We start from the raw sequence: 27,925 nt of genomic DNA on the forward strand, positions 1-27,925 counted from the left end.
ACACTGAAATAAAACTCCCTCAAGATTCTAAAATATGTTTTTCCCCTTAAACACCGTGGGTTGATCAGTCAGTGTTAGACACTCCTTCCAATTGGCTCAGAAAAAAATCAATCATGAGAATAACCGTACTACAAAGTACAAAACAGAATGAACCACTAAATACAAAATCTGGAAGAATTTTGGTGCTATAAATTCAGACCCCTGGATCCAGGAAGGAAGGGAAAAGATAATCCATGATTGTCCAGTAGTAACCTGGCTGCTTCACCTGACAGGACTGATTACAAAACAGGTACCTCACTGAGAAATTGAGAGAAAGCGGCCCTCCAAGGCTGCCGAGAACACAATGTCTTCAAGAGGGTTGAACCAGGAAAACAGCCTGGGATCCTGCCAAGCCGGTCCTTCCTTCCTGAGGGGGCGCCAAGGTCTTTCCATGACGCAGCCTCCAGCTCCTCCTGCCTCCCCATGTCCCCAGCACTCTGCATTAAGCATTAGATGCTGGTCCCCACTTAGAAGGTCAGCAAATCAAGAGCAAGTACATGAAAGAAGAAAATAGGGTTTAAACAGAGGCAATTCTTCAGTTTTTGGAAGCCAGAGAAATTATGCAAAATAAACATGTTCTAGAAGCAACAGAAAAAAAAACTGACAGTGATAATTTAGAAAATCAGACCGTGTCCAAAAATCAGAAACTAATTTGTTTTATTGTGATTTCGTTTTTTCTACGCTCCTGTTCTCATAAATATTTTCTGCATTAAAGACGAAATACAGTTTTCAAGAGTCAGACTTGGCTCAACTGAAATTCTGTCATTTACTAGCATCTTAACACCTTCAGTAAAAGATGGATAAGTCCTTATTGGTTTTTTTTCCCCACAGCTTTATTCAGGTATAACTGTCATATAGTAACATGCACATACTTAGAGTGAACTATTTAATAAGCTTTGACATTTGTTTATAACTGTGAAACCATTGCCACAATCAGAATAATACAAATATTCATCTCCCCTAAAAGTTTCTGCCTCCTCTGTAATCCACCTCCCTCACCTCCACTCTCCATTTTTAGGCACCACTGATCTGCTTCCTGTCACTATAAACTCTTTTCATTTCTAGAATTTTGCATAAATGAAATCGTACTTTTTTGTCTAGCTTCTTTCACTCAGCATAATTATTTTAAGATTCATTCCTGCTGTTACATGTGTAACAGTTCATCTTTTTTTATCGTTGAGTAATATTCCATTCTATGGATAAATCACAATTGTTAAAACATTCATCTGCTGACATTTGAGATGTTTCCAGTTTGGGGGTTATTACAAATAAAGGTGCTATGAACATTCGTGGACAAGCCTTTGTATGAATGGTTTCATTTCTTTTAGTAAATACTAAAGAGTAAGTTATATGGTAGGCATATGTTTGATAGTTTAAGAAACTGCCAAACTATTTTCCAACATGATTGTACCATTTTACATTCCTCACAATAGCATATGAGAGTTCCAGGTGCTCCACTTCCTCACCAGCACTTGGTATGGTCAGTCTTATTAATTTTAACCTTTCTAGTGGGTGCATATTGAGATCTCATTTTGATTTTAATTTGCATTTCCTCAATGACTCATGATTTTGAGCATCTTTTAATGTGCTATTTGGCATGAAGGTGAGTGCCTATTCAAACATTTGACAAGTTACAAGTCATTTGTTGGATTTTAAATTAGGCATTTTTCTTATTATTACTGTGCTGTTAGAGTTCCTTTATATATTCATGTTACACATCTTTCATTTACATGTTGCAGTTATTTTCTCCCATTTGTGGCTTGGGTTTTCATTTTCTTAAACATTCTCTGGGAAGCAACAGTTTTTCATTTTGATAAAGTCCAACTTACTGATTTTTTTATAGTTGGTGCCTTTTGTACACTACCCAAAAAAATTTTGCTGAACCCAAGGTCACTACAATTTTGTTTTCTTATAAAAGTTTCACAGTTAAACTCTTACATTTAGGTTTATAATCCATTTTGAATTAATGTCTTTGTATGATGTGAGGTAAGCGTCAAGGCTCATATTTCTGCATGTGGCTATCCAGTTGTTCAAGCACCATTAGTTGAAAAGATTATCATTTCCCCCACTGAGTTGCCTTCTTGGCAGCTTTATCAGAAATCAGTGGATCATATATGTGTGGATCTATTTCTAGACTCTCTTCTATTCATTCCACTGATCTGTATGACCCTCTTTACTCCAATACCACATTATCTTGATTACGGTCATGTTACAGTTAGCCTTGAAACCAGACAGTGTAAGTCCCCCAATTTGTTCTTTTTCAAAACTATTCTTAGACTGGTCTTAGTACTTTACATTTCCATAGAAATTTTAAAGTCAGTCTGTCAATTTCTACAACAAACTTAGAAAGATTTTGATTGAGATTATATTGAATCTATTGAATACTTTAGGAAGAATTGAGATCTTAACCATATTGAATCCTCTCATCCATAATCTACAGCTAAAAGCTTCTCATGATCTAGCAAAAACTAAGTTTTGGGGGGTTTTTTGAACCTGCTACTTCAAGAGTTTTTTGTTTTTGTTTTTTTTTTTTTAAGTCAGTAATCTGTAGTTCCACTTGTAACACATAAATTTATTATGGAGTAAATTCAATTATTCCACATGTAACTCTCTGAATAAACTAGACATGTCAATTTAAAATACTAAAGATAAGTAAGTATTTCTGCAATCCTGAACTTCAAAAGCACCTTTGGGCCAGATGCAGTGGCTCACACCTGTAATCCCAGTATTTTGGGAGGGTGAAGTGGGAGGACGGCTTGAGGCCAGGAGATCAAGACCAGCCTGGTCAACAAGGGAGCAAGACCCCATCTCTATTTTTTAAAGCATTTTTGAACCTACAAAGGATAATTTTCAAAAAAAAACAAGCATGCATTCCATACATTTCCAAATATTTTCTTAACAAGATGTTCTTAAAAAGAAAAAAAGAAAAGAAACAACACTGTGCCCATCCTATCTACCATATCCTCAGAGTTCCAAAATATCCAAAATCTTTTAAAAAAACAACATCAAAAAAAATCTGCCCTCTGATGCATACAAATGCATGAAAAACCGTTGGTTTCAAGGTCATTTAAATGCTGACCCTCCTTACCAACCAAACACTCACGTTTTCCAAAACACCACCAGTGGATTACGCATCTAAGTGTAATTATTTCAGACCATCATAAATACTGAAATCTGATTTACACTGAATCCTTTATTCATCCAGTGGAACAATAAGCAGCTCTGTATATGCCACCTAGTCAGATAACCTGGATCTTCCTACACTTATGACACCAAGAAGTCCTCATCTTTTGGCCTTCATGTAGGCCTCAGGTTCTCCACCTTGACTGCATGCTGGAATCACCTGGGGAGCCTAAAAGTACGGATGATGGGGTCCCACAGCCCAGAGATTCCTATCTAGAATCTTTAAAAGTGGGGATTTCTGAAAGGTCCCTGGGTGATTCAAGTGGGTAGATTATGATGATTGAGAAGGACCAGTCTAGGCTCTCTCCAGGAAGAGATGCTTCTCATGGCCATTGGCCAATCTGCACCACCATACTTCAGAACCTAGTGAGCTCCTCTAGAGCTTTGCCCAACCTAACTCCTAATCAGACAATAATAGAACTCAACAATTCCATCTGGATGCCTACACTCACTTCTATTTCATATCCAGAAAGTCACAGGATAAATGTAAATATCTAACTGTATTTTAGCAATTCCTCTCTAGTTCCCACTTCTAAGTGCCACAAAGTAAATTAGGCTGAAGGGAAATTAACTCAATATAATTTGACGATTAAAGTTAAACAGTCATTACAGTTTTTGTACTTCTATTTAAAAGAAAGGAATAGCTCCACAAGCCATCTTTAATTTCAGAAAATATATGGTAAAATTACCAATTCCACAAAGTATAAAATAAATACCTAAATGAGCCTTCATCACCATCCATCTGATTTCACCACTTGTAAATTTCAAACAGATTTTCAATACTGATACTGGGTTCAAAACTGACTCCCTTCCAGAACTTAAACTATTAAACTCCTGAGAGTCTTCAAATAACGTACTCCATTTGGCTAAACCAGACTACTTTATTATAATTATCATTCCATCATCTCAAAGTGGGAACGACAACACCTGCATCACAAAGACAGTGTGAGGATTAGGCAGTAAAAGCATGTTAGCACCGTGCAGAGTGCTCTAGAAGTTTTAATTTATTTACAGCAGAAATTTTGCCTCATGGGAACTATGTGAAAAGCAGAGGCAAGTGGGAAGTTGCGGGTAGCTACATGTCAACACCCAGGAACACAGGCTGGTGATGTGGGGAGGGAAGGCAGTTAACAACCTCCTGAGGAGTCCTTGCAGCCTCTTCTCAGACCAACAGCAGCAGAAACCCAAACCTCAGGACTCCCACCTCGGACTGATTGAGTCACTTGCAAGTATATGTAAATCTCATCTCCTTGGAAAACTGCTAAATAATAAAACTGCCAACGTGCAGACCCAGGCGCTCAGACCCTGCCAGTGTAGCTCATGTACCTCTGGGATGTGCAAGCCGAAACACGTGTGCACGTCTGAGCGGCTGAACCAACATGTATCCATAAACATTATGAATAATACTCGCGAGAATGTACGGCTTTCTCCTGAGTTAGCGCTTGAAGCACTTGACCCAAATCAAGTCCCTTTCGTATCACTCCTTCCCTGCCTTTCCTACGTATCCACTCCAATGCTGAAAGTTGGAGCTCCTCACCCAAAGACTGGGCGGAAGGGGTGACCGCCCTGGACCCCTGCCCGACTTCCCGTTAGGCCAAGCCGCCGTCCTGAAAGGGGATTGTGTCCAGGCCGGCTTCCTGGAGACACACCTGCGCGTGCACACACCCACCGCGGTCGCATCACCAGTGCCGCGGCCACCTGGACGAGGACCAAAGTCTGGAGGGAATTCCCTCAGCCATAGAGCGATGGGAAAGCGGGACTCGGGTGAGTTTTGAAAAACATAAGGGGAACGGGAGTTGGGTGGACACAAAGGGAAGGGGTCACCGCTACTCACCCAACCCTCGAAGGTGTCCGAGGCGCCGGTCGTGCGCAGCAGCTCCTGGAACTGCAGGGTGCAGTTGGCCACGAAGTGGTCGTAGCCCAGGGGCGTCTCGTGGAAGACGGCCAACTCGAGGTGGCCGCCGTCGGTGACGTTAGCGCAAAACTCCTCGTTGTACGTGGGTTTGTTGGTCTTCTGCTTGGTGCTGGTCTGGCCCACGCGCACCTGGTCCACGCTCACCGTCAGATAGGGATCCAGCAGCTGGTGGCCCTTCTTGAAGAGCGAGTGGCGCAGGGACCAGCGGGTGGGCTGTAGCCCCACCGCCTCACCGATGCGGACCCTCAAATAGCCATTGAACTTCATGGTGCCAGACGACATGCCGGCGCCGCTGCCCCGGCCCCGGGGGGCCGCGCTGGTTCGCAGCGGGAGAACGCGGAGTCCCGTCTCAGGCCAGCCCTCGGGGCAGCTGCAGGAGTCGAGGCAGCCCTGGGGAAAGGCAGCGCCCAAGCGCCCCTCGACTGGCCATTCTGCCTCCTCCGTGGGACTTTTTCCTCCCCTCCTTCCCTCCCTCCCGAGGTGGAAAGGAGGGGAGCCCGCCGCCGAGCCCTCAGCGGGCCGGGAAGGCCCGACCGTCCCTTCCAAGCGCGCTACGCTTCCCGGGGGCTCGCGCGGGACTCGCCCCTTCTCCAGGGCCAGGCAGCTCCTCTCCCTGGAGAGCCGGAGCTACCCGTCCGGTGAGCTCCAGCCCCAAGCGTCTCTTCCCCCGCCTCCTCCTGCTTCTCCTCCTGCCCCCGCCTCCGAAGGCTCACGCTCTCCCCCACTCGGCGAGCTTCAAACCAGGAAGCAGCTGCCGCCGCCGCATCCCCGGCGAGAACCTCACGCCGCCAGGTTCCAAGTTCACAGAACCCCTGCAGCCGCTCCAGCGCCTTCCGGACCCCGGGGGCGTGGCGCGCGGTCCGCGGCCCGGCCCTGTGGTGGGTGGATCCCCGCGCAAGCCCCCGGGAGTCCAGTGCCCGCTTGCACCGCCCTGCGCGCCCTCTTTGTAGCGCTGGGTCTGGCCGTGCGCTGCGCGTTAGGGGCCACCCCGGGCGCAGGGCATAAAGGAAAGGATTCGTGGCCCAGCCTGAGCAAACACCTGAGGCGTAGGAGACTGGCCTGGGGAGGGATGGAAGGTTGGGAGGACGCAGAGGAGGGCGCTCCAGCCAGGAACCCGCGCAGCGAGGAGTCGCCCGCCCCCTCTCTCCCAACCTCCCCGGTGGGCTGGTGACCCTGTAGGGCCGTCCCCAAGAGGCCCTGGCCGGAGGCAGGCGAACGGCGGGGAGGTTCTTTTTCCTAATCTTTACATGGATGGCTCATACCGGGGTCAGCTCGAACGCATCCTGTTTGTGCGCCTTTCCTGCAGAGGCTAATTACACAGTTGTGTGTATGTGTGTTTTAATAAGGCAGTAGTAATGATGGAAATCCTGTTCGCCTCCTTCCTCGGAAGGTGTGCCTCGTTGCACAAAGAGCAGGAAAGGTCGGTTCTTCTGGAGACAGACATGGCCAAGAGGTAATAAGTCTTTTCCTCTGCTGGTGGTTCCTGGTCCACCCATCCCTGCGCAGCAAGAGCAGAAAATGTTCACACACAGGCTGTCCCCGACACACACGTGGAAGAAATTGCCTCTTCTAGGAACACTCCATGTTGTTGTATTTGCAATCAGAGTGGCCAGCGTTCTGATGCTTCCCACCCCGTAGCCCCTGCAGATTTTGTCTCCGAGGAGGGCCTTTTGGCCTACTCTGCTATGCCGCAAAGATTGCTCCCTGAGGGCCAGCCACAACCAATTTGTTTCCCATAAAGCCTAGGCCACTTTTTGTTGTTGTTGTTGTTGAGACGGAGTTTCGCTTTTGTTGCCCAGGCTGGAGTGCAATGGTGCGATCTCGGCTCACCGCAACCTCCCCCTCCCAGGTTCAAGCAATTCTCCTGCCTCAGCCTCCCTAGTAGCTGGTATTACAGGCATGTGCCACCATGCCCGGTTAATTTTGTATTTTTAGTAGAGAGAGGGTTTCTCCATGTTGGTCAGGCTGGTCTAGAACTCCCAACCTCAGGTGATCTGCCTGCCTTGGCCTCCCAAAGTGCTGGGATTACAGGTGTGAGCCACAGCGCCCAGCCAAGCCTAGGCCACTCTTAAGATACTTGATTACATTCTGTCTTGCTATACTGGTTCCCTTGGAGCAGATTCAGCTTTCTTTCATTCCTTCCTTCCTTCCTTCCTTTCTTCCCTCCTTTCTTTTGTTCTAGAGACTGGATTTTGCTTTGTCATCCAGGCTGGAATACAGCGGTGTGATCATGGCTCACTATAACCTCCAGCTCCCAGGCTCAAGTGATCTTCCAGCCCCCGCCTCCTGAAGTGTTAAGATTACAGGTATAAGCACCCGTGCCTGGCCCCAGGTTCATCTTTCTAGCCCCCATTCCTCTAAGGCCCTGTTCAGAACTTTCTAATTGAGTAGGTTCTCAACGATTTCACATGAGTGCAAGGAGGCCTGACCCGTAATAACAGCACTATATAGAATGAAACAAATAAGGACAATGGGCCAGGGGGGAGAGGACCTGTCTTAAAAACACCAAAGCTTCATTAGAGAACAAGGCAGGGATGCAACACATCACTCTACTGACACCTTAGCTTTAGGCAGGGCTTGTGACGCATGCTCCCAAATGTCCAGGGGGCTCCTGTTTGGCCTTAGTGCTCCAGGGGAAGATGTCACATCTACCATGTGGGTCAACTCTGTCGCCCTTTCCTCCAAACAGCTGGACTCTAGCTTTAAGAGACACTAAAGGATTTGCTGCTGTTGGACTTTGGGGCTAAAAGAAAACAGTCCCCATATAGAATCATGGGGTGTAGACTTTAATTTTTTTTTTAATTTTAAAAAAGAAAACAGTCCCCAAATGGTAGGTGGCCACACAGCTGTCCTGGGACTGGGATATGAGGACACCAGACACTCCATCTTCACCCTATCAGTACCTATCAAGACTGGAAATGGTGTCAGAGCAGTGAGTCAGATAGCCATGATGCCTGCCCTCCTGGGGATTATAGTCCCACAAGGAGGAAAAACAACAAATAGAAGAGGATGTATGTGGAGGGTGCAGTGAAGGAAAAGCCCACAGTGCCAAGGGGTGATGTATTACAACTGGATGGGTGGTCAGGGAAGGCTTCCTTGAAGAAGCAAATAGCAGAGAGATCAGCTCATTCAGAGCTCCCGAGAAGACAGATGGGTTGGCCTGTTTGGGAACCAAAAGCACCCTATGCGGCTGGAGCTGAGGAAGGTAAGGGGAAAGTGGCTGAAATGAGCTTGCAAAGGTGGCCACACTGACCAGACTGGTAGATCATAGGAAAGTCTTTGGACATTATCTATGGGTCACTGGATGCCTCTGAAGGCTGTTAAGCAGAGCCAGGGCAAGATGAGGATTTGTGTTTTAAAATATCTCTTTAGGGACAAGCAAGGTGACTCACACCTATAAACCAAACACTTTGGGAGGTCAAGGCAGGAGTACTGCTTGAGCCCAGGAGTTCAAGACCAGCCTGGGCAACATGGCAAGACTGTCTCTACAAAAAAATAAAAACTAAAAAATTAGCTGGATGTGGTGGCATGTGCCTGTAGTCCCATTATATTTTTTTAGTAAAATAAAATATCTCTCTAGGGGGTGGACTGGAAGAAACAGCACAAGTGTGGGGAGACCAGTTATGAAGCTGTTGCCGAAGTCCAGAGGTGAGAAGATGGTGGCCAGGACTCAGGTGGTAGTGATGGAGATGAAGATAAATAGATGAATTCCAGAAGCATTTCAGAAGTAGAACTGAGAGGTCTTGATGACAGATTGAAGGGAATGAGGAAGAGGACAGTATCAAGGATGACTTGCAGAATCTGGCTTGAGCAACTGTGTGGACTAGGGAGCTATTAGGGAATTAAGAAACAGCATGAGACAAGGCGCGGTAGCTCATGCCTGTAATCCCAGCACTTTGGGAGGACAAGGCTGGGGGGATGGCTTAAGCCCAGGAGGTTTGTGCAACATAGGAAGACTCTCATCTCTACAAAAAAAAAAAAAAAACTTTTTAAAATTAGCCAGGGCACGTGCTTGTGGTCGCAGGGGAAGCCAAGGCAGGAGGATCAGTTGAGCCTAGAGACCAGCCTGAGCAACATAGTGAGGCCTTGTCTCTACCAAAAAAAAATATAAAAATTAGCCAGACATGGTGGTGGGTGCCTGTAGTCTCAGCTACTCGGGAGCTGAGGCAGGAGGATCACTTGAGCCTGGGAGGTTGAGGCTGTAGTGACCCATGACCATGCTACTGCACTCCAGCCTGGGTGACAGAGTGAGATCCTATCTCAAAAAAAAAAAAAGAAACATGGCAAGAGGAGGTTGGGGCAGAGGTAAAGAGTTGGGGGTAGGAGGGGAGGATGAAGAGTTCAATTCAAAACTTGTCAAGTTTGTATATATCTTGATACATTTAAGCAGCAATCTGAAGTGGGGAATTGGTTATGTGGTTGTGACACTCAGAGGGGCAGTCTCTTAGCTAAAGACAAAATTGAGAGCCATTGGTATACAGATAGTAACTGAAGCTAGAATAGTGGATCAGACTCTTCATGGGAAGATAGGAAGAAAATGCAACTTGAGAAGAGGACCCAGGACAGAGCCCTCCAGCAACTTCAACATTTATAGGTGGAGGAGAAGCAAGCAAGCGGGTTGACAAGCAGTAGCCAGGGAGGTAAGAGAAAAGCAGTAGCCAGGAAGATGTGGTGTCCAGGTATTATGGAAACCAACCAAAAAGTTTTCAAGCAGGGAGGAATCGTCAGCCAGGTCAAATGATGTCAAGAGATTAAGTAGGCAAGGACTAAAGAATGCCACATGGGCTTGGCACTGTGGCTCATACCTGTAGTCCCAGCAATTTGGGAGGATGAGGCAAGAGGATCACTTGAGCCCAGGAGTTCAAGACCAGCCTAGGCAACAAAGTGAGACCCTGTCTCTACAAAATATAAAAATAAATTTAAAAAGAATGGCATGTGGAGTTGGCATGGACAAGTCCTTAGTAATCTTTCAACAGTTTCAGTAGGGGGTGTGAGTGGAAGCCTGTTGGGGTAGGTTGAGTTGAAAAGGATGTGAGAGAGTGAATGTAGACACCCTTTCAAGAGGTTTGGCTGGAATGGAAAGGAGAGTGAGAGCTGAGGAAGAAGATGGAATCACCAGAAGAAGGGCTTGTTTAGAATGGGTAAGCAACACTGAGGAGAGAGATCACAGGGTTCTGAGGTGGCAGGAGGGAATGACACCCAAGACATGGCAAGAGCATGGGCCTTAGTTAAAAAGAAACACATATGTTGTGGCTCTCAGCCTGCTGCCCAAAATTGCCTGACTGAAGTCACACATTTGACGTGCAGTATTTAAACCCCAAAAGAATTACAGGCAAAATGCAGGCTACCATGGTAATAATTGTCAAGCTACCCTCTCACTGTCTCGCTCAAACACTTTTTCTCTCCTTCCTTCCCCGTCTCATCATCTGTTGGTTTTGCTCCCCTCTCCCTCTTCCTCATTTTCTCTTCCTGCAACTGGCTCCCTAAATACAGCCAGGGAAGATGGTCATCAACAGCCCCAACTTCCTACATTCCCACCTTAATAGACCCAGCAGAATGAGGATCTTTGCTATCAGCATCTCAAAATTAATCTCCAGGACAACTCTTGTCTCCAGCCTATGTTATGTGACATAAGGTCAGGTAGGAAGCAGCACACAGTACAAGGTCTCCGTAAGAAGGAACTGTCTGCCAATACCAACTTCTCCTATGTAACAACTTCTATCCAGAGCTGGCCCTGACCCTGAAAACAGGGAAGCAAGGGGTCCCCTCTCTCTTAACATCCCCTGCTAATCACTAATGGCTTGTATGTGATATAATATAGCAACTATTGCGATACAGATATATCTGTATTATAGGTCCTTTTATAGACTAGAGGATTTTATTCCATGATCACTATTACTGTTTCTAGTCCTAGTCACACTATAACTTTAGACTTCTCTGTATATAATTCCTAGTACATTATCAAAATGCTTTTTAAATTGATTAGTTGCTTGACTGAATCACTGCCATTTTTCTGATTTCTTAAGGAACATTTCACACAACTCCCATTCCATTTAATAGAATTAGATAATTTAGAGAATAGCATAGCCAGGTCAAATGTGACCCCATGTTACTATAAAATGGCACAGGCTTTGAGGGGCAGTTTGACAGTGTACATCAGAAGCTTCAAAGTAAAATGAGTTATATGCCTGAAGAACCAGTTCAGCCATAGTGGAATGGCTGAGTAAATTATAGAATAGCAACTTAATGGAATATTATGTAATTACTAAAATTATATATGATAAACAACATAGAAAAAAACAGTAAATAGGCTGGGCACGGTGGCTCACACCTGTAATCCCAGCACTTTGGAAGGCTGAGGTGGGTGGATCACCAGAGGCCAGGAGTTTGAGACCAGCCTGACCAACATGTTGAAAGCCCGTCTCTACTAAAAATACAAAAATTAGCCGGGGGTGGTGGTGTGTGCCTATAATCCCAGCTACCCAGGAGGCTGAGGCAGAAAAATAGCTGGAACCTGGGAGGCAGGAGCTGCAGTGAGCCAAGATTGCGCCATTGCACTCCAGCCTGGGCGACAGAGCAAGACTCCGTCTCAAAAAAAAAAAGAAAAAAAAAAATTCCAGTAAGTAACATTTGAAAACTAGAGTAAGAAATACAAATATGCTAAGAAGTACAAAAATATGTATACCAAAGGATAAAGAAAGGAATGCAACACAGGTAAATGAAAACAATTTTTAGAGCATTGTACAAATAATAAACGTTCTTACTTTAAAGAACTCTGAAGATAAAATAATTCACATAAGGCATTTGATACCTTGCCAGGCACATGGTACACTTCAGCTGTTACCTTGGCTTCTATATTATAATTCCCTGAGCATCCACCAGCCAACAAGGCACTTTACAAACATTATTCATTTGAACCTCATGACAACCAAATGAAATGTTGTCATTATCTCTATTTCACAAATAAGGAAACCGAGAGTTGAAAGGTTAACTGAATTGGATCACACAGCTAATACATGGTAGAGCTGATATTTGACCAATTTTTGGAAAAACAAATGCCTAAGCTCCATCCCAGCATGATTTTAATGGATAGTAGGATTGAAAACTACCGCTACTATACACTGAGTACAAAGGGGAAGAAGACTAAGACTCTCAGCAAGCAGGAGAGAATGGTTTGCAGGGCAGCGGTCCTAGAAGTGCCTGTCTGTATCCATTTCTGAGTAATGCAAAGGCACATCTAAATAAGTGGGGCCACAATGTCCTCCTCATGGGACAAAAAGAGCAGAAAAGGTAAGATATTTCAAAGATATAGTAACATTTCTCAGAATGAAAGAAAGACTGGTCTCATACTGAAAATGATGCAGTGTATTGGGCAGAACAAGTAAAGAAAGACCCACAACTAGAAACATCACTCTGAAGTTTCTGGACTTCATGATGGATAAAGGAAAGATCTTCAACAACTTGGAGGAAGAAACAGAGGCAAAGTCAGGGCGGGGTGGCACAGGGGGATGAGATCAGAGAGTGAGGACTTCAGCTAGCCAAAGGGTTCTGACAGCCAGTCTGTTAGGGTGTCAGTGGATGGACAGCTCATGATGAGAGAGAGAATAAAGGGAAGGAAGCCCAAAGGTGAAGAGTCCTAAGAGGGCAGGCAGATCCAGGAGACAGGCAGAGCTTCTCGCCCTTCCTCAGGTTTCCCCAAAAGAGGGACCTTCGATTACTATTTGCCTCAAAAGCCCACTTAAGTAAGACAGATTCCAGGGACTGAGATCAGAACAGAAAAGCACAAATAAAAGTAATCCTCCCATAAAAAGCAGTCAAGTACTGACAGCTGCCCAGGCAGCCTGGTGATCAAGAGCAACAACTTTATAACACATTTTTGCTACTGTTTTCTAACAGGAAAATCTAGTGAGGTTAAATATTTTATGTATGTAAACAAAACAAATACAAATCTCTCCTATGGCTAATTTATTTTTGACATCTCACCTACTTGAATCTACCCATATTAGAATATTTTCATTTGAAATCCTTTATATTACCTAAGTGCCTTTATAGCAATTGTGTGAACCCTGGAAAACCTTGCTACCATTCTATTAAGAAACAGATTTATAAGAGCCCAAATATAGTTTTGTAGATTCATACACAATAAAAAAAAAAACTTCATACACAATAAAAAAGACTTCATACACAATAAAAAAGAAGAGATAAATTATTTAGGGGAGCCAAATCTAACTGCTTTTAGTCACTGCAAACATTTCTTTGTATCCACTTCTAACACGTAAAACTAGCATGTCACCAAATGAGGCAAAAATATCTTTCCAAACTAAAATAGTGTAAGCCGGGGCAACATCGCAAGAACCTGACTCTACAAGAAATTTTAAAAATTAGCTGCGTGTGTGGCACATGCCTATGGTCCCAGCTACTCAGGAGGCTAAAACAGAAGGATTGTGATGTGGTTTGGCTGTGTCCCCACCCAAATCTTATCTTGAATTCCCACGTGTTGTAGGAGGGACCCAGTGGGAGGTGGTTGAATCATGGGGACAGGTCTTTCCCATGCTGTTCTCATAATAGTGAGTGGGTCTCATGGGATCTGATGGTTATATAAGGGGGAGTTTCCCTACACAAGCTCTCTTTGCCTGCCGCCATTCACATAAGATGTGACTTGCTTCTCCTTGCCTTCCACCATGATCGTGAGGCCCCCCAGCCACATGGAACTGTGAGTCCAATTAAACCTCTTTTTTTTTTTTTTGTAAATTGCCCGGTCTCAGGTATGTCTTTACCAATAGCATGAGAACAGACTAATACAGATTGGTTGAGTCTAGGAGGTTGAGGCTGATCACCAACCATGATTATACTACTGTATTCCAGCCTGGGCAACAGAGCAAGACCCTGTCTCGAAATAAAATGGTTTAAAATTCTTTAATTCTGAATGCAGAACTTAATATCTTTGACATTTTAAAAAAGGATAAGTGATAGAAGCATGTGAATATGGTTTAAAATAGTAATCATTTTCTCTAAAGCTATTATTAATATAGCTAATGGTCAGGTTGTTCCATTAACGTTTCTCATTTGGTTCTTGTCCATTAACAAGCCAAGTAGTTATTAACTACAAGTCATAACCAAATTATTAAACTGTATGGCTTGTGTAAGAAACCTGTGAAAGGAAAATGACTATTTTGCTGTAATAGCATCATTCTCTTTACCCTTTACTGGGTTTTCTCTAGGTCTTGATGGCATTCTCTGGTATACTCAGTGACCATCTGGTCAGTAATTTCATTCTGGTCATTGGGCATCATACTTGGATTTTTCAAAATCCTTTGGAATTGCCTTTAAGTCATTTATGAAAACCTCTACACACTCTTTTAGCCTTTGAACTAAATAGTTTTTATAGTGATAAAATTTAATGCACAAAATGTTTATTATCAGTTCAAATGATCTTGATGTTAAGGTCACTCAGGCCTTCTTAGTTATGTTTTTCATAGCTGTGGGAGGTGGGGGGAGAGTGATATGGTTTGGCTGTGTGCCACCCAGATCTCATCTTGAATTGTAGCTCCCATAATCCCCACATGTTGTGGGAGGGAGGTGGTGGGAGGTAATCAAATCATGGGGGCAGGTTTTCCCATGCTGTTCTTGTGATGGTGAATAATCTCAGAAAATCTGATGGTTTTATAAAGGGCAGTTCCCCTGCACACACTCTCTTGCCTGCCATCATATAAGACATGCATTTGCTCCTCCTTCACTTTCTGCCATGATTGTGAGTCCTCCCCAGCCATGTGGAACTGTGAGTCCATTAAACCTCTTTTTTAAAAAAATTACCCATTCTCGGGTATTACTTCATAGCCATATGAAAATGGACGAATACAGAGAGCTTCACTTTAAACTGACTATTTTACCAGGATGTAGCCATAACTATTTACTATAGTAGCCACTGAAGACTTTCTCAATATATTGTTAGTGAAAAAGGCAGGCTATCATACTATAATTCATCATGATCCTATTTGGTGTAAAATGTATATGTGCCAGACTGGCCAACATGGTGAAACTCCATCTCTACTAAAAATACAAAAATTAGCCAGGCATGGTGGCACATGCCTGTAATCACAGCTACCTAGGAGGCTGAAGCACAAGAATTGTTTGTTTTGAACACAGAAATTTAGCAAATGTTCATTCAAAATGCTGGACCAGTAAAGTAGGTAAATTAAGGTACTGCTTCTTTTCAGTACTAATTTAATAAAATCCTACTATGTAGTTGATATGGTTTGGCTCTGTGTCCCCACTCAAATCTCATCTTGAATTATAATCCCTACATGTCAAGGGAGGGACCTGTAATCCCCACATGTCAACCACCCTGGATCATAGGAGCAGTTTCCCTCATGTTCTCATGATAGTGAGTGAGTTCTTGCAAGATCTGATTATTTTACAAGGGGCTCTTTCTCCTTTGCACACTCTCTTCACCTGCCGCCATGTAGGATGAACATGCCTGCTTTCTCTTCCACCATAATTGCATTAGATTGGTGCAAAAATAATTGTGGTTTTTGCCATTAAAGGTAAACACAATTATGTTTACAAAAACTACGATTACTTTGCACCAACCTAAATAAGTTTCCTGAGGTCTCCCCAGCCATGTGGAACTGTGAGTCAATTAAACCTCTTTTCTTTGTAAATTACCCAGTGTCAGGCAGTTCTTTATAGCAGTGTGAAAGCAGACTCATACAGTAAATTGGTACCAGGAGTGGGGCACTGCTGTAGATACCTGAAAATGTCAAAGTGACTTTGGAACTGGGTAACAGGCAGATGTTGGAACAGTTTGGAGGGCTCAGCAGAAAACAGGAAGATGTGGGATAGTTTGGAGTTTCCTAGAGACTTGTTGAATGGTTTGGGCCAAAATGCTGATAGTGATATGGACAATGAAGCCCAGGCTGAAGTGGTCTCAGATGGAGATGAGGAACTTATTCAACACTGGAGCAAAGGTGATTCTTGCTATCCTTTTGCCAAGAGACAGATGGCATTTTGCCCCTGTCCTAGAGATCTGTGGAACTTTGAACTTGAGAGAGATGATCTGAAATTGGAATTTATGTTTAAAAGGGAAGCCGAGCATGAAACTTTGAAGAAGTTGTAGCCTGACAATGCAATAGAAAAGAAAAACCCATTTTCTGGTGAGAAATTCAAACTGGTTGCAGAAATTTGCACAAGTAACAAGGAGCCAAATGTTAATTGCCAAGACAATGGGGAAAATGTCTCCAGGGCATGTCACAGAGATCTTGGCAGCAGCCCCTCCCACCACAGGTCAGGAGGCCTGGGAGGAAAACATGGTTTTGTGGGCCAGGCCTAGGGCCCTGCTGCTCTGTGCAGCCTTGGAACATGGCACCCTGAGTCTCATGCACTGCTGCTCCAGCTCCAGCCGTGGCTAAAAGGGGCCAATGTACAGCTCAGGCTGTTGCTTCAGAAGGTGCAAGCTCCAAGCCTTGGCAGCTTCCACTTGGTGTTGGGCCTGCAGGTGCACAGAAGTCAGTAATTGAGGTTGGAGAACCTCTACCTAGATTTCAGAAGATGTATGGAAATGCCTGGATGTCCAGGCAGAAGTTTGCTGCTGGGGCAGAGTCCTTATGGAGAACCTCTGCCAGGGCAGTGAAAGGGGAAATGTGGGGTTGGAGCCCCGACACAGAGTCCCCACTGGGAGACTGCCTAGTGGAGCTGTGAGATGAGGGTTACCATCCTCCAGACCTCAGAATGGCAGATATACCTACAGCTTGCACCAGGGGCCTGGAAAAGCCACAGGCACTCAACACCAACACCTGGAAAGCAGCCGGGAAAGGGGCTGTACCTTGAAGACTCACAGGGGTGGAGCTACCCAAGGCCATGGGAGCCCACTCCTTGTATCAGTGTGCCCTGGATGTGAGACATGGAGTCAAAGGAGACCGTTTTGGAGCTTTAAGATTTAATGACTTCCCTGCTAGATTTTGGACTTGCATGGGGCCTGTAGCCCCTTTGTTTTGGCCAATTTTTCCCATTTGGAATGGGTGTTCTTACCCAATGCCTGTACCCCATTTTATCTTGGAAGGAACTAACTTGTTTTTTATTTTACAGGTTCATAGGCGGAAGGGACTTTTCTTGTCTCAAATGAAACTTTGGACTGTGGACTTCTGAGTTAATGCTGAAATGAGTTAAGACTTTGGAGGACTGTTGGGAAGGCATGATTGGTTTTGAAATGTCAAAAGATATGAGATTTGGGAGGGGCCAGGGATGGAATGATATGGTGTGGCTCTGTGCCCACCCAAATCTCATCTTGAATTCTTATCTCCATGTGTTTTGTTGAGGGAGAGAGGTGATTGGATCATGCGGGGTGGTGCCCTCCATGCTATTCTTGTGATAGTGAGTGAGTTCTCATGAGATCTGATGGTTTTATAAGGAGTTCTTTCCCTTTTGCATTCTCTCTCTTGCCTGCCACTATGTAAGATTGTGCCTGCTTCCCCTTCCGCCATGATTGTAAGTTTCCTGAGGCCTCCTCAGACATATGGAACTGTGAGTCAATTAAACCGCTTTTCTTTATGTATTTTCCAGTCTCGGGCAGTTCTTTATAGCAGTGTGAAGATGGACTAATACAGTAGTCAACATAATTTTAGTTTTAGAAGCCAGTAAGTAATAGCAAGTTAATTCAGATCTTCCATTCATGACCTTTTGGGGTGGCACGGGGAGTTAGATGGCCCAAATATTGGGATTGGACAAATTTGGGTGATTTTCCTGCTCTCAAGTTTAAGAACTCTAGGCATAGGAGACAACAGCTTTCAAAGACCCTGGTTTACATACTCACAAAATTGCTAGATGGCCTTGGACAAATCATATAATTGCACAGAATTAAATGAGAAACTGAATTCAAAGCACATTGCAAAGCCCTACAGCATTGTATTAATGTTATCAGTTCTGCCTCATCCTGCTGCTCACATTCCCTTCCATTTGCTTCATCCTTCCTGCCTGCCACAGATCCCCTCCCATTTGCCTCATCCTTTGGCCCCTGCCACAGATCCATGACAATACAGGGGGCTCAACCCTGCCACTTGCAGAGAACCTTCAAATCAGAGGTAATATTTTTTGAGAAAGAGTCTCACTGCTGTTACCCATGTTGGAGTGCACTGGCACGATCACGGCTCACTGCAGCCTCGACCTCCCAGGCTCAAGTGATCCTCCCAACTCACTTCCCAAATAGCTGAAACTGTAGGCTGTACCACCACACCCAGCTAATTTGTATTTTTCTGTAGTGGCAGGGTCTCAATATGTTGCCCAGGCTGGTCTTGAACTCCTGATGTTAAGTGATCCTTCCACCTTGGCCTCCCAAAGTGCTAGGATTATAGGCATGAGACATGGTGCCCAGCTCATAGGTAGACTTTTTGACACATTCTTATAGTCCAAATATAATCACTTAAACTGAGATTCTATATATGCAGGAGGCTGGACGTGATGGCTTATGCCTGAAATCCCAGCATTGTGGGAGGCTGAGGCAGGAGGATTGCTTGAGGCCAGGAGTTCAAGACCAGCCTGGGCAACATAGTGAGACTCTGTCTCTACAAAAAAATCTAAAGCTAGGGCCAGTGTGGTGGCACATGCCTATAGACCTAGCTTCTCGGGAGGCTGAGGTGGGAGGATCACTTGAGCCCAGCAGTTCGAGGCTGCAATAAACCATGTTTGTACCACTGCACTAAAGCCTGGGCAGTGGAGTGAGACTCTGTCTCAAAAAATAAATAAAAAATAATATAACACACACATACACACACACACACACACACACACACGGAAGAACACTTGAAAAATAACACAAGCAGCAAGAAACACAAAAGTTCTCTGGTGAGTATAACAAAAACAAAGGCAAATGATAAGCTCATCGGTACAATGGTACAAAAACCACATTGAGTACTAAGATGAAACTTGGTCTTGATACAGGAGAAAGGAAGTCAACAAAGGAATTTTACACATTTCCCTGAGTTACTCATTTTAAGAGTCCGAACAACTGAAATCAGGAAACACCTGTACTTGTTAACATTACTGAGGAAATGACTTTCAAAACTTGGACTCCATTTTAGATAACTGATGGCAGGCAGTGATATCATTCTAGCATCTATATTTCCATGTAAGTGTACAAGCTATGTTTATCAGTTTTGGTCTATTTATGTAATAGCAATCAGGGACTCAATGCATTATATTTATGGGATAATTGTTACACATTTTAACTTTTAAAATTACCTGGGGCCAGACACAGTGGCTCATGCCTGTAATCCCAGCACTGTGGGAGACCAAGGCAGGAGGATAACTTGAAGCCAGGAGTTCAAGACAAGCCTGGGCAACATAGTGAGATCCCCATCTCTACGAAAAAATATTTAAAAATTAGCCAGGTGTGCTGATGTGGTCCTGACTGTTCAGAAGGCTGAGGTGGGAGGATTGCTTGGGCTCAGGAGTTCAAGGTCACAGCTCTGATTGCACCACTGCATTCCAACCTGGGTGACAGAACGAGACCCTGTCTCACTCAAAAATAATAAAGTAAAATTACCTGGCATTTAGCTGCATGTTTGTTTTTGTTCCCATTTATAGTTATTTGAAGATTGTTATAATCACACAGAAATATGGCCATCATTACTTTAAGATGAAAATAAATTTATAGAATGAATGTTTTATGATAAAAAGCAAAAACCAGCATTGTAATAAGATAGGCCAGAAGAACACAGGAAAAATGGGTCCATTTGAAGATGTGCTAGAGAACTCTGGACCAAACCTTATTTTACAGATGAGGAGCCAGAATAAGAGCTGAGTATCTGCGTGTTGTTTATTACACATTCTCTGGGTCTTCAGAATGTTAGGCTAGAGGTTCCCAGAGCAGGTCGTATTCTCAAGAAAATTACTGACTCAATAGGTCTTATCTGATTGATTGATTTAAATAGCGTTATTGTTTAGATTGCTTTGATATGGTTTGTTAAATAGTAAAGTAAAACATATAAATTATGATGCTGTTGATGAGGTATATCAGCTTTCTTAGAAATACAATGTCTGTGGCAAGTTTGTTTCTGGCATTTGCTTTGATGTGCCCATGAAATTATAACCAGTAGGAGAAAAAAAAAGTTATTTATTGTTGTTGTTTTTATAGTGGAGACTGGAGTCTTGCTATGCTTTCCAGGCTGGTTTTGAACTCCTAACCTCAAGTGATTTTCCTGCCTCAGCCTCCCAAAGTGCTGGGATTACAGGCATGATCCACCCGGCCCTGCTGTTTTTAAGAAATTACAAGTTAAATCTTGTATCAGTGAACAAGGTTTGTATAGATGATTTTATTGTCCTGAAATTTTATTGTATCTCACTTTAGAAAATAGAAGCATATTAGAATATACTTTGTTCTATACCCAAATCTTGTGTTAAACTCTTTAAAAATGTCTTTTCAATGTTTGGTAAAAACTGCAATGAGTCTTACAGATGTATTTTTCATATTAATTATTAATCATTATAATTTAGAAATATGAATTATAATCATTTAAAGGAACTTCAACAAACTAATGGTTATTGAAGTTAGATTAAGAATACCTATAATCATGAAGAGTAGTGGCCTGACATAGTAATGAAAGACAGATCTTTACATTTAAAAAGGAAAAATGTGATTGTGTGTTTTCATACATTATTAAGTTGTAGACAATACACCAAAACATACATAAGAGGACATCCACTTCTGGCCATAGATAGTAGCTAATGCTAGTCACATTCTCCCACTAGAAACAACTAGAAATACACAAGATAACGGATTCCAGGCACTTGACAAACATTGCAGGGCAGTGATCCTTGAAAGAAAGGAAACACAAAGTGATGTACATGTCCTCTTCAGCTTTCTGTCTGGGGACACCGACTAGACTGAAAGGAAGTGGAATCCAAGGAAATACGGAAGTCTTGCTGAGCTGAAGAGATCTAGATAAAAGTTTAGAGTGGTTGTCATCCTTGAAATTTGTAAGACAGAATACCAGAAAGAAAGGAGTGTGCAGAAGAGGACAAAGAAGATTTCACAAGGGTTCCTGTGTAGCCCATGTGCAGGATGGGACTTAATGAGGCCTAGAAGAGAATGGTTGCTATGAACAAGAGAACTGGGCCAAGATATCACAGTCCGTGCAGTACTGCAAACACTGGAATATTGTCCCAAACTAAATGGAGAGACCTTACTAAGCACCTCATGCCTTCAGCTGAAATTCTAAAGAGGCCACACCTTAGGAGTAAATACCATGACCCAGACAAAGGGCCATGTTTCAGGATTAATGATAAAACTGACATAGAATAAATAATAATAATACATAACAAAACAAAGCCTAACAAGATCAAGAGGATTTTTTAGTAGTTTAATAGCCTGATAGAATAAACCTCAACACCATTTAAAAGAAGATAACATAATCCAGACTCTGTATAACTCCTTTATAACAATATCCAACAGTAGGTTAAAACATATTACACCTGTAAAGAAGCAGAAATATGTGACTCATAATCAAAATAAGACATGGTCAATAGAAGCAGAATCCAAGATGACTCAAATATTGGAATTAGCAGATGAGATCTTTAAAACAGCTATTATAAATATATGTTAATCCCAGCACTTTGGGAGGCCGAGACAGGCGGATCACGAGGTCAGGAGATCGAGACCATCCTGGCTAACATGGTGAAACCCCGTCTCTACTAAAAATACAAAAACTAGCCGGGCGAGGTGGTGGGCGCCTGTAGTCCCAGCTACTCGGGAGGCTGAGGCAGGAGAATGGCGTGAACCCCGGGAGGCGGAGCTTGCAGTGAGCTGAGATCCGGCCACTGCACTCCAGCCCGGGCAACGAGACTCCGCCTCAAAAAAAAAAAAAAAAAAATATATATATATATATATGTAAGGATGCATGGGAAAAGATGAATACATGACTAAACAGATGAGATGGATCAGCAAATAAATAAACCAAATGGGTATATTAGAAATAAAAAGCAAATATCTGAAATGTAAAATTTATTTGATGGTTGGAGCAGTCTGGAGGTGGCAAAAGGATGGATCAATTATCTCTAAGAGAGAGCAATAGAAAATATATAATTTAATAACAGTAAGGAAAACATTGGAAAAAATATGTAAACAGCCTCAGTGAACTTGGGAACAACCCTACAAAGTTAGTATATATCTAATTGGAGTCCCAAGGCTAAGCATGGTGGCTCACACCTCTAATCCCAACACTTTGGGAGGCTGAGGCAGGAAGATCACTTGAGCCCAGGAGTTCAAGATCAGCCTGAGCAACATAGTGAGACCCTCATCTCTACCAAAAAAAAAAAAAAAAAAAAATAGCTGGGCATGGTGGCGCATGCCTATACTCCTAGCTACTTGGGAGGCTGAGGTGGGAGGATCACTTAAGCCCTGAAGTCAAGGCTGCAGCGAGCTCCGATTGTACCACTGTGCTCCAGCCCAGGCAACAGAATGAGAACCCATCTCTAAAATAAAAAATAATAATAATTAGAATCTCAGTAAAAGAAAGGAAAAGAAAATGGGGTAGAGTGAAATTAAAAAAAAAAATTGGCTGAAATTTCTCTAATTTGGCGGAAAACATCAGCCTACAGATTGAAGAATCAACAAACTCCAAGTAGAATAAATACAAAAAATAAAATAAGATAAAGAAAGAAAACACACCAGCTACACTGTAGTCAAAAGATTAAAAACCAAAAATATAGAATAAATGTTGAAACAGAAAAAAAAGTCAAAGACATGAGGGGAACAATGCTATGAATCACATACTAGAAACAGTGTAGGCCAAAAGAAATGGAATGATGTCATTAAGGTACTGAAAGAATAGATCAACCCAGACTTTTTTTTGAGGCCATGTCTGGCTCAGTCGCCCAGAGTGATAAAATCACAGCTCACTGCAGCCTCTACCTCCTAAGCTCAAGTGATCCTCTCACCTCAGCCTCCCAATTAGCTAGGACTACAAGTATATACCACTATGTCCAACTAATTTTTTTTTTTTGTAGAGATAGGGTCTCTCAACTACATTGTCCAAACTGTTCTTGAACTCCTGAGCTCAAGCAATCCTCCTGCCTTAGCCTTCCAAAGTGCTGGGATTACAAGTGTGAGCCATTACACCTGGCCAGAATTCTAACATTTTCTCAAAAATGAAAACAAAAAGAGACATTTTCTGATAAACAAATGCTGGGAGGATTCATTGTAAACTATATGAAATACCAGTAGACGAATTTGGGGGGAATGATGGAAAATGATAGCAGAGGGAAATCTAAACTACGGAAAGTAATAAATAGCACCAGAAATGGTAAGTAGATGTGTAAATATAAAGAACTTTTTTCTTCTTCTTTTTTTTTAAACAACAGACTATTTAAAGACAAATATATTGTAGGACTCTCAATTCATGTAGAAGTAAAATACATGACAACAATTACAAAAAAGGACAGAGGGTTTTGTTTGCGTGTGGTTTTTTTTATTTTAAGCAATACTTTTGGAGAAAGAAAAAAAGGACAGAGTTAACAAAATTGTACTATTGTAAGATTCTTACATTTCACATGAAATAGTACAATATTAACTCTAAATAGACTGTTAAGGTTGTGCTGACTACTATGGTAGTCACTAGCCACAAGTGACTAAATTTAAACTTAAATTAATTAAAAATAAATAAAATTTAAATTTCAGTCTTCAGTTGTACTAGCCATATTTCAAGGTATCAATAGTCACATGTAGCCAGTGTCTACTATATTGGAAAGACACAGAACATTTTAACTACTAAAGAACATTCAGTTGGAGAGTGCTGCCCTAGAGCCACCATGAAAAAATAAAAATATACAGACATATAACTTTAAAATCAATAGATGAATTAATATAGAATACTAAAAATATTGTATAAACCAAAATAAAGCCATGAAGGAGGAAATGAGAAACAAAAAATGAGACAAACAGAAAACAAATAGCAAGATGATAGACTTAAATCCTACCAAATCAATAATTATATTAAATATAAATGAACTAAACAATCCAAAGAAAAGAAAAAGATTGCAAGGATGAATAAAAAGCAAGATTCAAGTAAGTGCTTTGGTATGAGATGCAATGCATTTTAAAGATCCAGATAGGTTGAAAGTAAAAGGAAGTGAAAACATAGACCAAGCAAATCTAAGAAACCTGGTATTGATATACTATTATTATACAAAATAAACTTCAAGTCAAAAATAATTATCAAAGTTGAAGAGTGACATTCCTTAATAAAAAATGGTCATTTCATCATGAAAACATACAAAATATAAATGTTTATGTGACTAAAAAGCTTCAAGTATAAGAAGCAAGATATGAAAATTAAAGGAATAGGCTCAGCACAGTGGCTCATGCCTGTAATCCCAGAAATTTGGGAGGCCAAGGTGGGAGGAACGCTCAAGCCCAGGAGTTCAAGACCAGCCTGGGCAACATAGTGAGATCCTGTCTCTATAAAAAAAAATTAAAATTAGGTGGGCATGGTGGTAGGCATCTGTAGCTGTGGCATCTATAGCTACTCAAGAGGCTGGGGCAGGAGGATTGTTTGAGCCCAGGAGGTCAAGGCTGCAGTGAACTGTGATCACGCCACTGCATTCCAGCCTGGATGACAGAGTGAGACCCTGTCTCAAAAAAAAAAAAAAAAAAAAAATTGAAGGAACAAATATACAATCTATAATCATAGTTGAACATTTTTAATTCACCTGTATACTTTGTAGAACTAGACATAAATATATTAATATAAATGATTTGAACACTATCAACCAACTTAACCTAATTGATATATAGAGAATACTTCACCTAGTATCTGCAGAATAGACACGATTTTCAAGTGCAAATGGACTAGTTGCCAAGATAGATCACGTGCTGAAATATAAAATGTGGCTTAATAAATTTCAAAGGATTGAAAAATACAGAATATGCTCTCTAAACATAACAGAATGAAATTAGAAATCAATAAGATATCTTAAAACTCCCAAATATTTGGAAGTCACACAACATACTTCTAAATAACTGAGCTAAAGAAGAAATCACAGTAAATTTAGATGATATTTTAGCCTGAATAATAATTTTAAAAATCAAAATTTGTGAATGTTCCATAGAGAGCAGGTCTATGCAAACCTACTCCCCCCAAAATTAACGTAGCTGAGATGTTGAAGAAAGAGGCTGACAAATCCATTTTCTCAGAAAGAAACCTTTAATAGGAACTTAGGAACAGAAGCCATGTCTAGGGCAGCCATGAGGTGAGATGGTGGATCCCCACACTTTCCCCCAACCCCAACCCAGAGCTTATATGCCATAAAGAAAGGGTATACTGCTTCAGAAGGAATGTGCAAAACAACTGAAGTGGACCCCTCTGGGAAAGGCAAGAATGCTATATGCTTCACAGCCTATAATTTGCTTAAGGCAGGATTTATGGTAAGTATATGCTTATGTTTTATGCCACAGATCATATAGTTATTAATAGAATAGTAAGGAAATAGTGTGCGTAACATTATGCCAATAAATTCAACAACTTAGATAAATTGGACACATTTCTTGAAAAACACAACACATACAAATCTGACACAAGAAGAAATGGAAAATATGAATAGCCCTTTCTCTGTTAAAGAAATAGAACAGGGAAAACTCTGTGGTGATAGAAACCAGGTCAGTGGTTGCCTATATAGAATGTCAACTGAAAGAGAACATGAGAGAACTCTTGGGAATGATGAAAAAAATTCTATATCATAAACTTTTTGTGGTAGTTACAAGGGTGTATCATTTGGTAAATCCATAAAATTTTGCCTTTAAGATATGTACTTTTTTTTGAGACAGGATCTCATTCTGTCACCAAGGCTAGAGTGCACTGGTAGAATCACAGCTCACTGCAGCCTTGAACTCCCAGACTCACGTGATCCTCCCACCTCAGTCTCCTGAGTAGCTGGGACTATAGGCACACACTACCACACCCAGCTAATTTTGTATTTTTTGTAGAGAGAGGGTCTCACCATGTTGACGAGGCTGGTCTCCAACTCCTGGACTCAAGCAATCCTCCTGCCTTAGCCTCCCAAAGTATTGGGATTACAGGCATGAGCCACAGTACCTGCACAGACGTGTACATTTCACTGTACGCACATTTCACCTTAATTGAACATAAGTTGCATGCCAAAAACTATGACATAAACACAAAATGTGAAACATTCTGACATTTTAAATCTTAAATATAATTGAAGTAAAAAAAGTCCCAAGAGATATCTTAGGTAAGATATATGCAAAAATGCAAAAAATATCCTATAACTTTATTTGAAAAATGTTTCTTTTCCTTCTGAATAAAAGTTCCAAAGTTCAAACCCAATCATATTTATTTCAGTGATGATAATAATGGCTGTGTTGATTCATGCTTCCAGATTTAGCTTGTGACCCTTGTTCAGTGTAATTTTTCTGGAACCACCATGATGAAGTAGAGTTATTGTCTAGGGTAAATACCTGAGGTTCATTCTCTCACGCCAGGAAATCGAGGACATGGACACACAAGAAGTGGGTTTAAGAGCAGAAGTTTAATAGGTGAAAGAAAGAGAAAAGAGAATCTCTCTCCTGCAGAGAGAGAGGGGCGCCTGAAGTACACAGGTTTTATAGACTGGCTTGAGGAGGTGGTGTCTGATTTACATAGGGCCCAAAGATTGGTTGGACCAGGTGTGATGCTTACATAACAAGAGTAGAAGCTGACCACCCCACCCTACTCTTTTATTATGCAAATGGATTTTCTACCTTGCCAGTGCCACGTTTTCTGTTCTTTACCATTCACGAGGTTGACAAAGAAAAGGGAAGATGGAACTGCCATGCTGAACATGCCCAGCCCCCAGGTAGCCTTTCCCTATTGTCACAGTTGCCACCCATTCACCCATGCAAGCTTCCAGCCTGCTTATCTATGTCTGCAGCTTGATTTTTCAGGCTGCTTTTCGTTAGAAAATAAATGATTTAGGGGTTGCTTTTCTTTCTTTCTTTCTTTTTTTTTTTTTTTTTTGCTGCTTTTGTGTGCGGTATTTATTTCAAATGTTTGTTAAAACAGCACTGTAATTTCTCAGGACGAGCAAAGATCACCCCCTGCAGAAGCTTGGGAACTATGTACAGAACTTTGTAGAACAGAAGCCATACTTTAGCTTAAGCCTGTCTGCTGACCAGAGAATGGAATTCTGCGTGGACTCAAGGAACAAAAGGAAACTAGGCAGGGAGAGGGAAGAAAAGTGCCCATCTGAATCAAACTTCAGCTGCCATCAGGGCACATCTTGTGGTGGTCACAGATTGTAGGCTGTTTTTTGGAAGATTCGGGTTCAGCACAGGATTCCATTTGTCTACTTGGCTACATCCCTGGCTGAGGTGCCATGAGGTCAATGTCACTCAAGTTCCTGGCCAGCCAAACTCCCGCAGCAAAGACTCCCAAATTTAGTATCAAGTTCCTCCGGAAGTCATTTCTATCTGTGGCAAAGCGGTAGACGCCCCGAAGCCAATCTCCCACGTTGTCTGGTATTTCGGGAGTTTCATTAGCCGAGCCAGCAGCGCTCACCGGGACCCCGCTGGAAGCCATAGTAGGCACCTTCGCACGCGCCTCGGTCTAGGGGTTGCTTTTCATTAAAAGGAACACCTTACCAAAGACTTCCTTCCTACTTTTAATTCTTCCTTACTTTCTTTTTTTTTTTTTTTTTTTTTTTTGAGACGGAGTCTCGCTGCATCGCCCAGGCTGGAGTGCAGTGGCCGGATCTCAGCTCACTGCAAGCTCCGCCTCCCGGGTTTACGCCATTCTCCTGCCTCAG

At 42.3% G+C, this 27,925-nt stretch overlaps 2 protein-coding genes and 1 long non-coding RNA gene across 3 annotated transcripts in view; 1 reads left to right on the top strand and 2 right to left on the bottom strand.

The window, feature by feature from the left end:
- PRKCH (protein kinase C eta) overlaps positions 1-6,138 on the bottom strand; it is a 233,087-nt gene extending 226,949 nt beyond the window's left edge. The window contains exon 1 of the mRNA XM_023231862.2: positions 5,057-6,138. Within this exon, the coding sequence (XP_023087630.1) occupies positions 5,057-5,419 (363 nt within the window). The 5' untranslated portion in view covers positions 5,420-6,138. The remainder of the gene's footprint in view (positions 1-5,056) is intronic.
- On the top strand, positions 3,980-17,344 carry LOC116418835. Its single transcript, XR_004228991.1, has 2 exons — positions 3,980-4,986; positions 17,222-17,344. It is a non-coding gene; the product is annotated as an uncharacterized LOC116418835 (long non-coding RNA).
- Positions 17,345-27,139: 9,795 nt separating this feature from the next.
- On the bottom strand, positions 27,140-27,721 carry LOC111555654 (mitochondrial import receptor subunit TOM6 homolog). Its single transcript, XM_023231913.2, has one exon. It carries the CDS (start codon positions 27,697-27,699, stop codon positions 27,475-27,477), a length of 225 nt encoding a protein of 74 aa, XP_023087681.1. The 5' UTR covers positions 27,700-27,721; the 3' UTR covers positions 27,140-27,474.
- Between the last annotated feature and the right edge of the window lie 204 nt (positions 27,722-27,925).

The sequence above is a fragment of the Piliocolobus tephrosceles genome, chromosome 6 (assembly GCF_002776525.5).
Source record: "Piliocolobus tephrosceles isolate RC106 chromosome 6, ASM277652v3, whole genome shotgun sequence".
Lineage (NCBI taxonomy): Eukaryota > Metazoa > Chordata > Mammalia > Primates > Cercopithecidae > Piliocolobus > Piliocolobus tephrosceles.

Excerpts from the sequence above, each read along its gene's own strand:
- LOC111555654 (XM_023231913.2), bottom strand. The coding sequence starts at position 27,699 with ATGGCTTCCAGCGGGGTCCCGGTGAGCGCTGCTGGCTCGGCTAATGAA.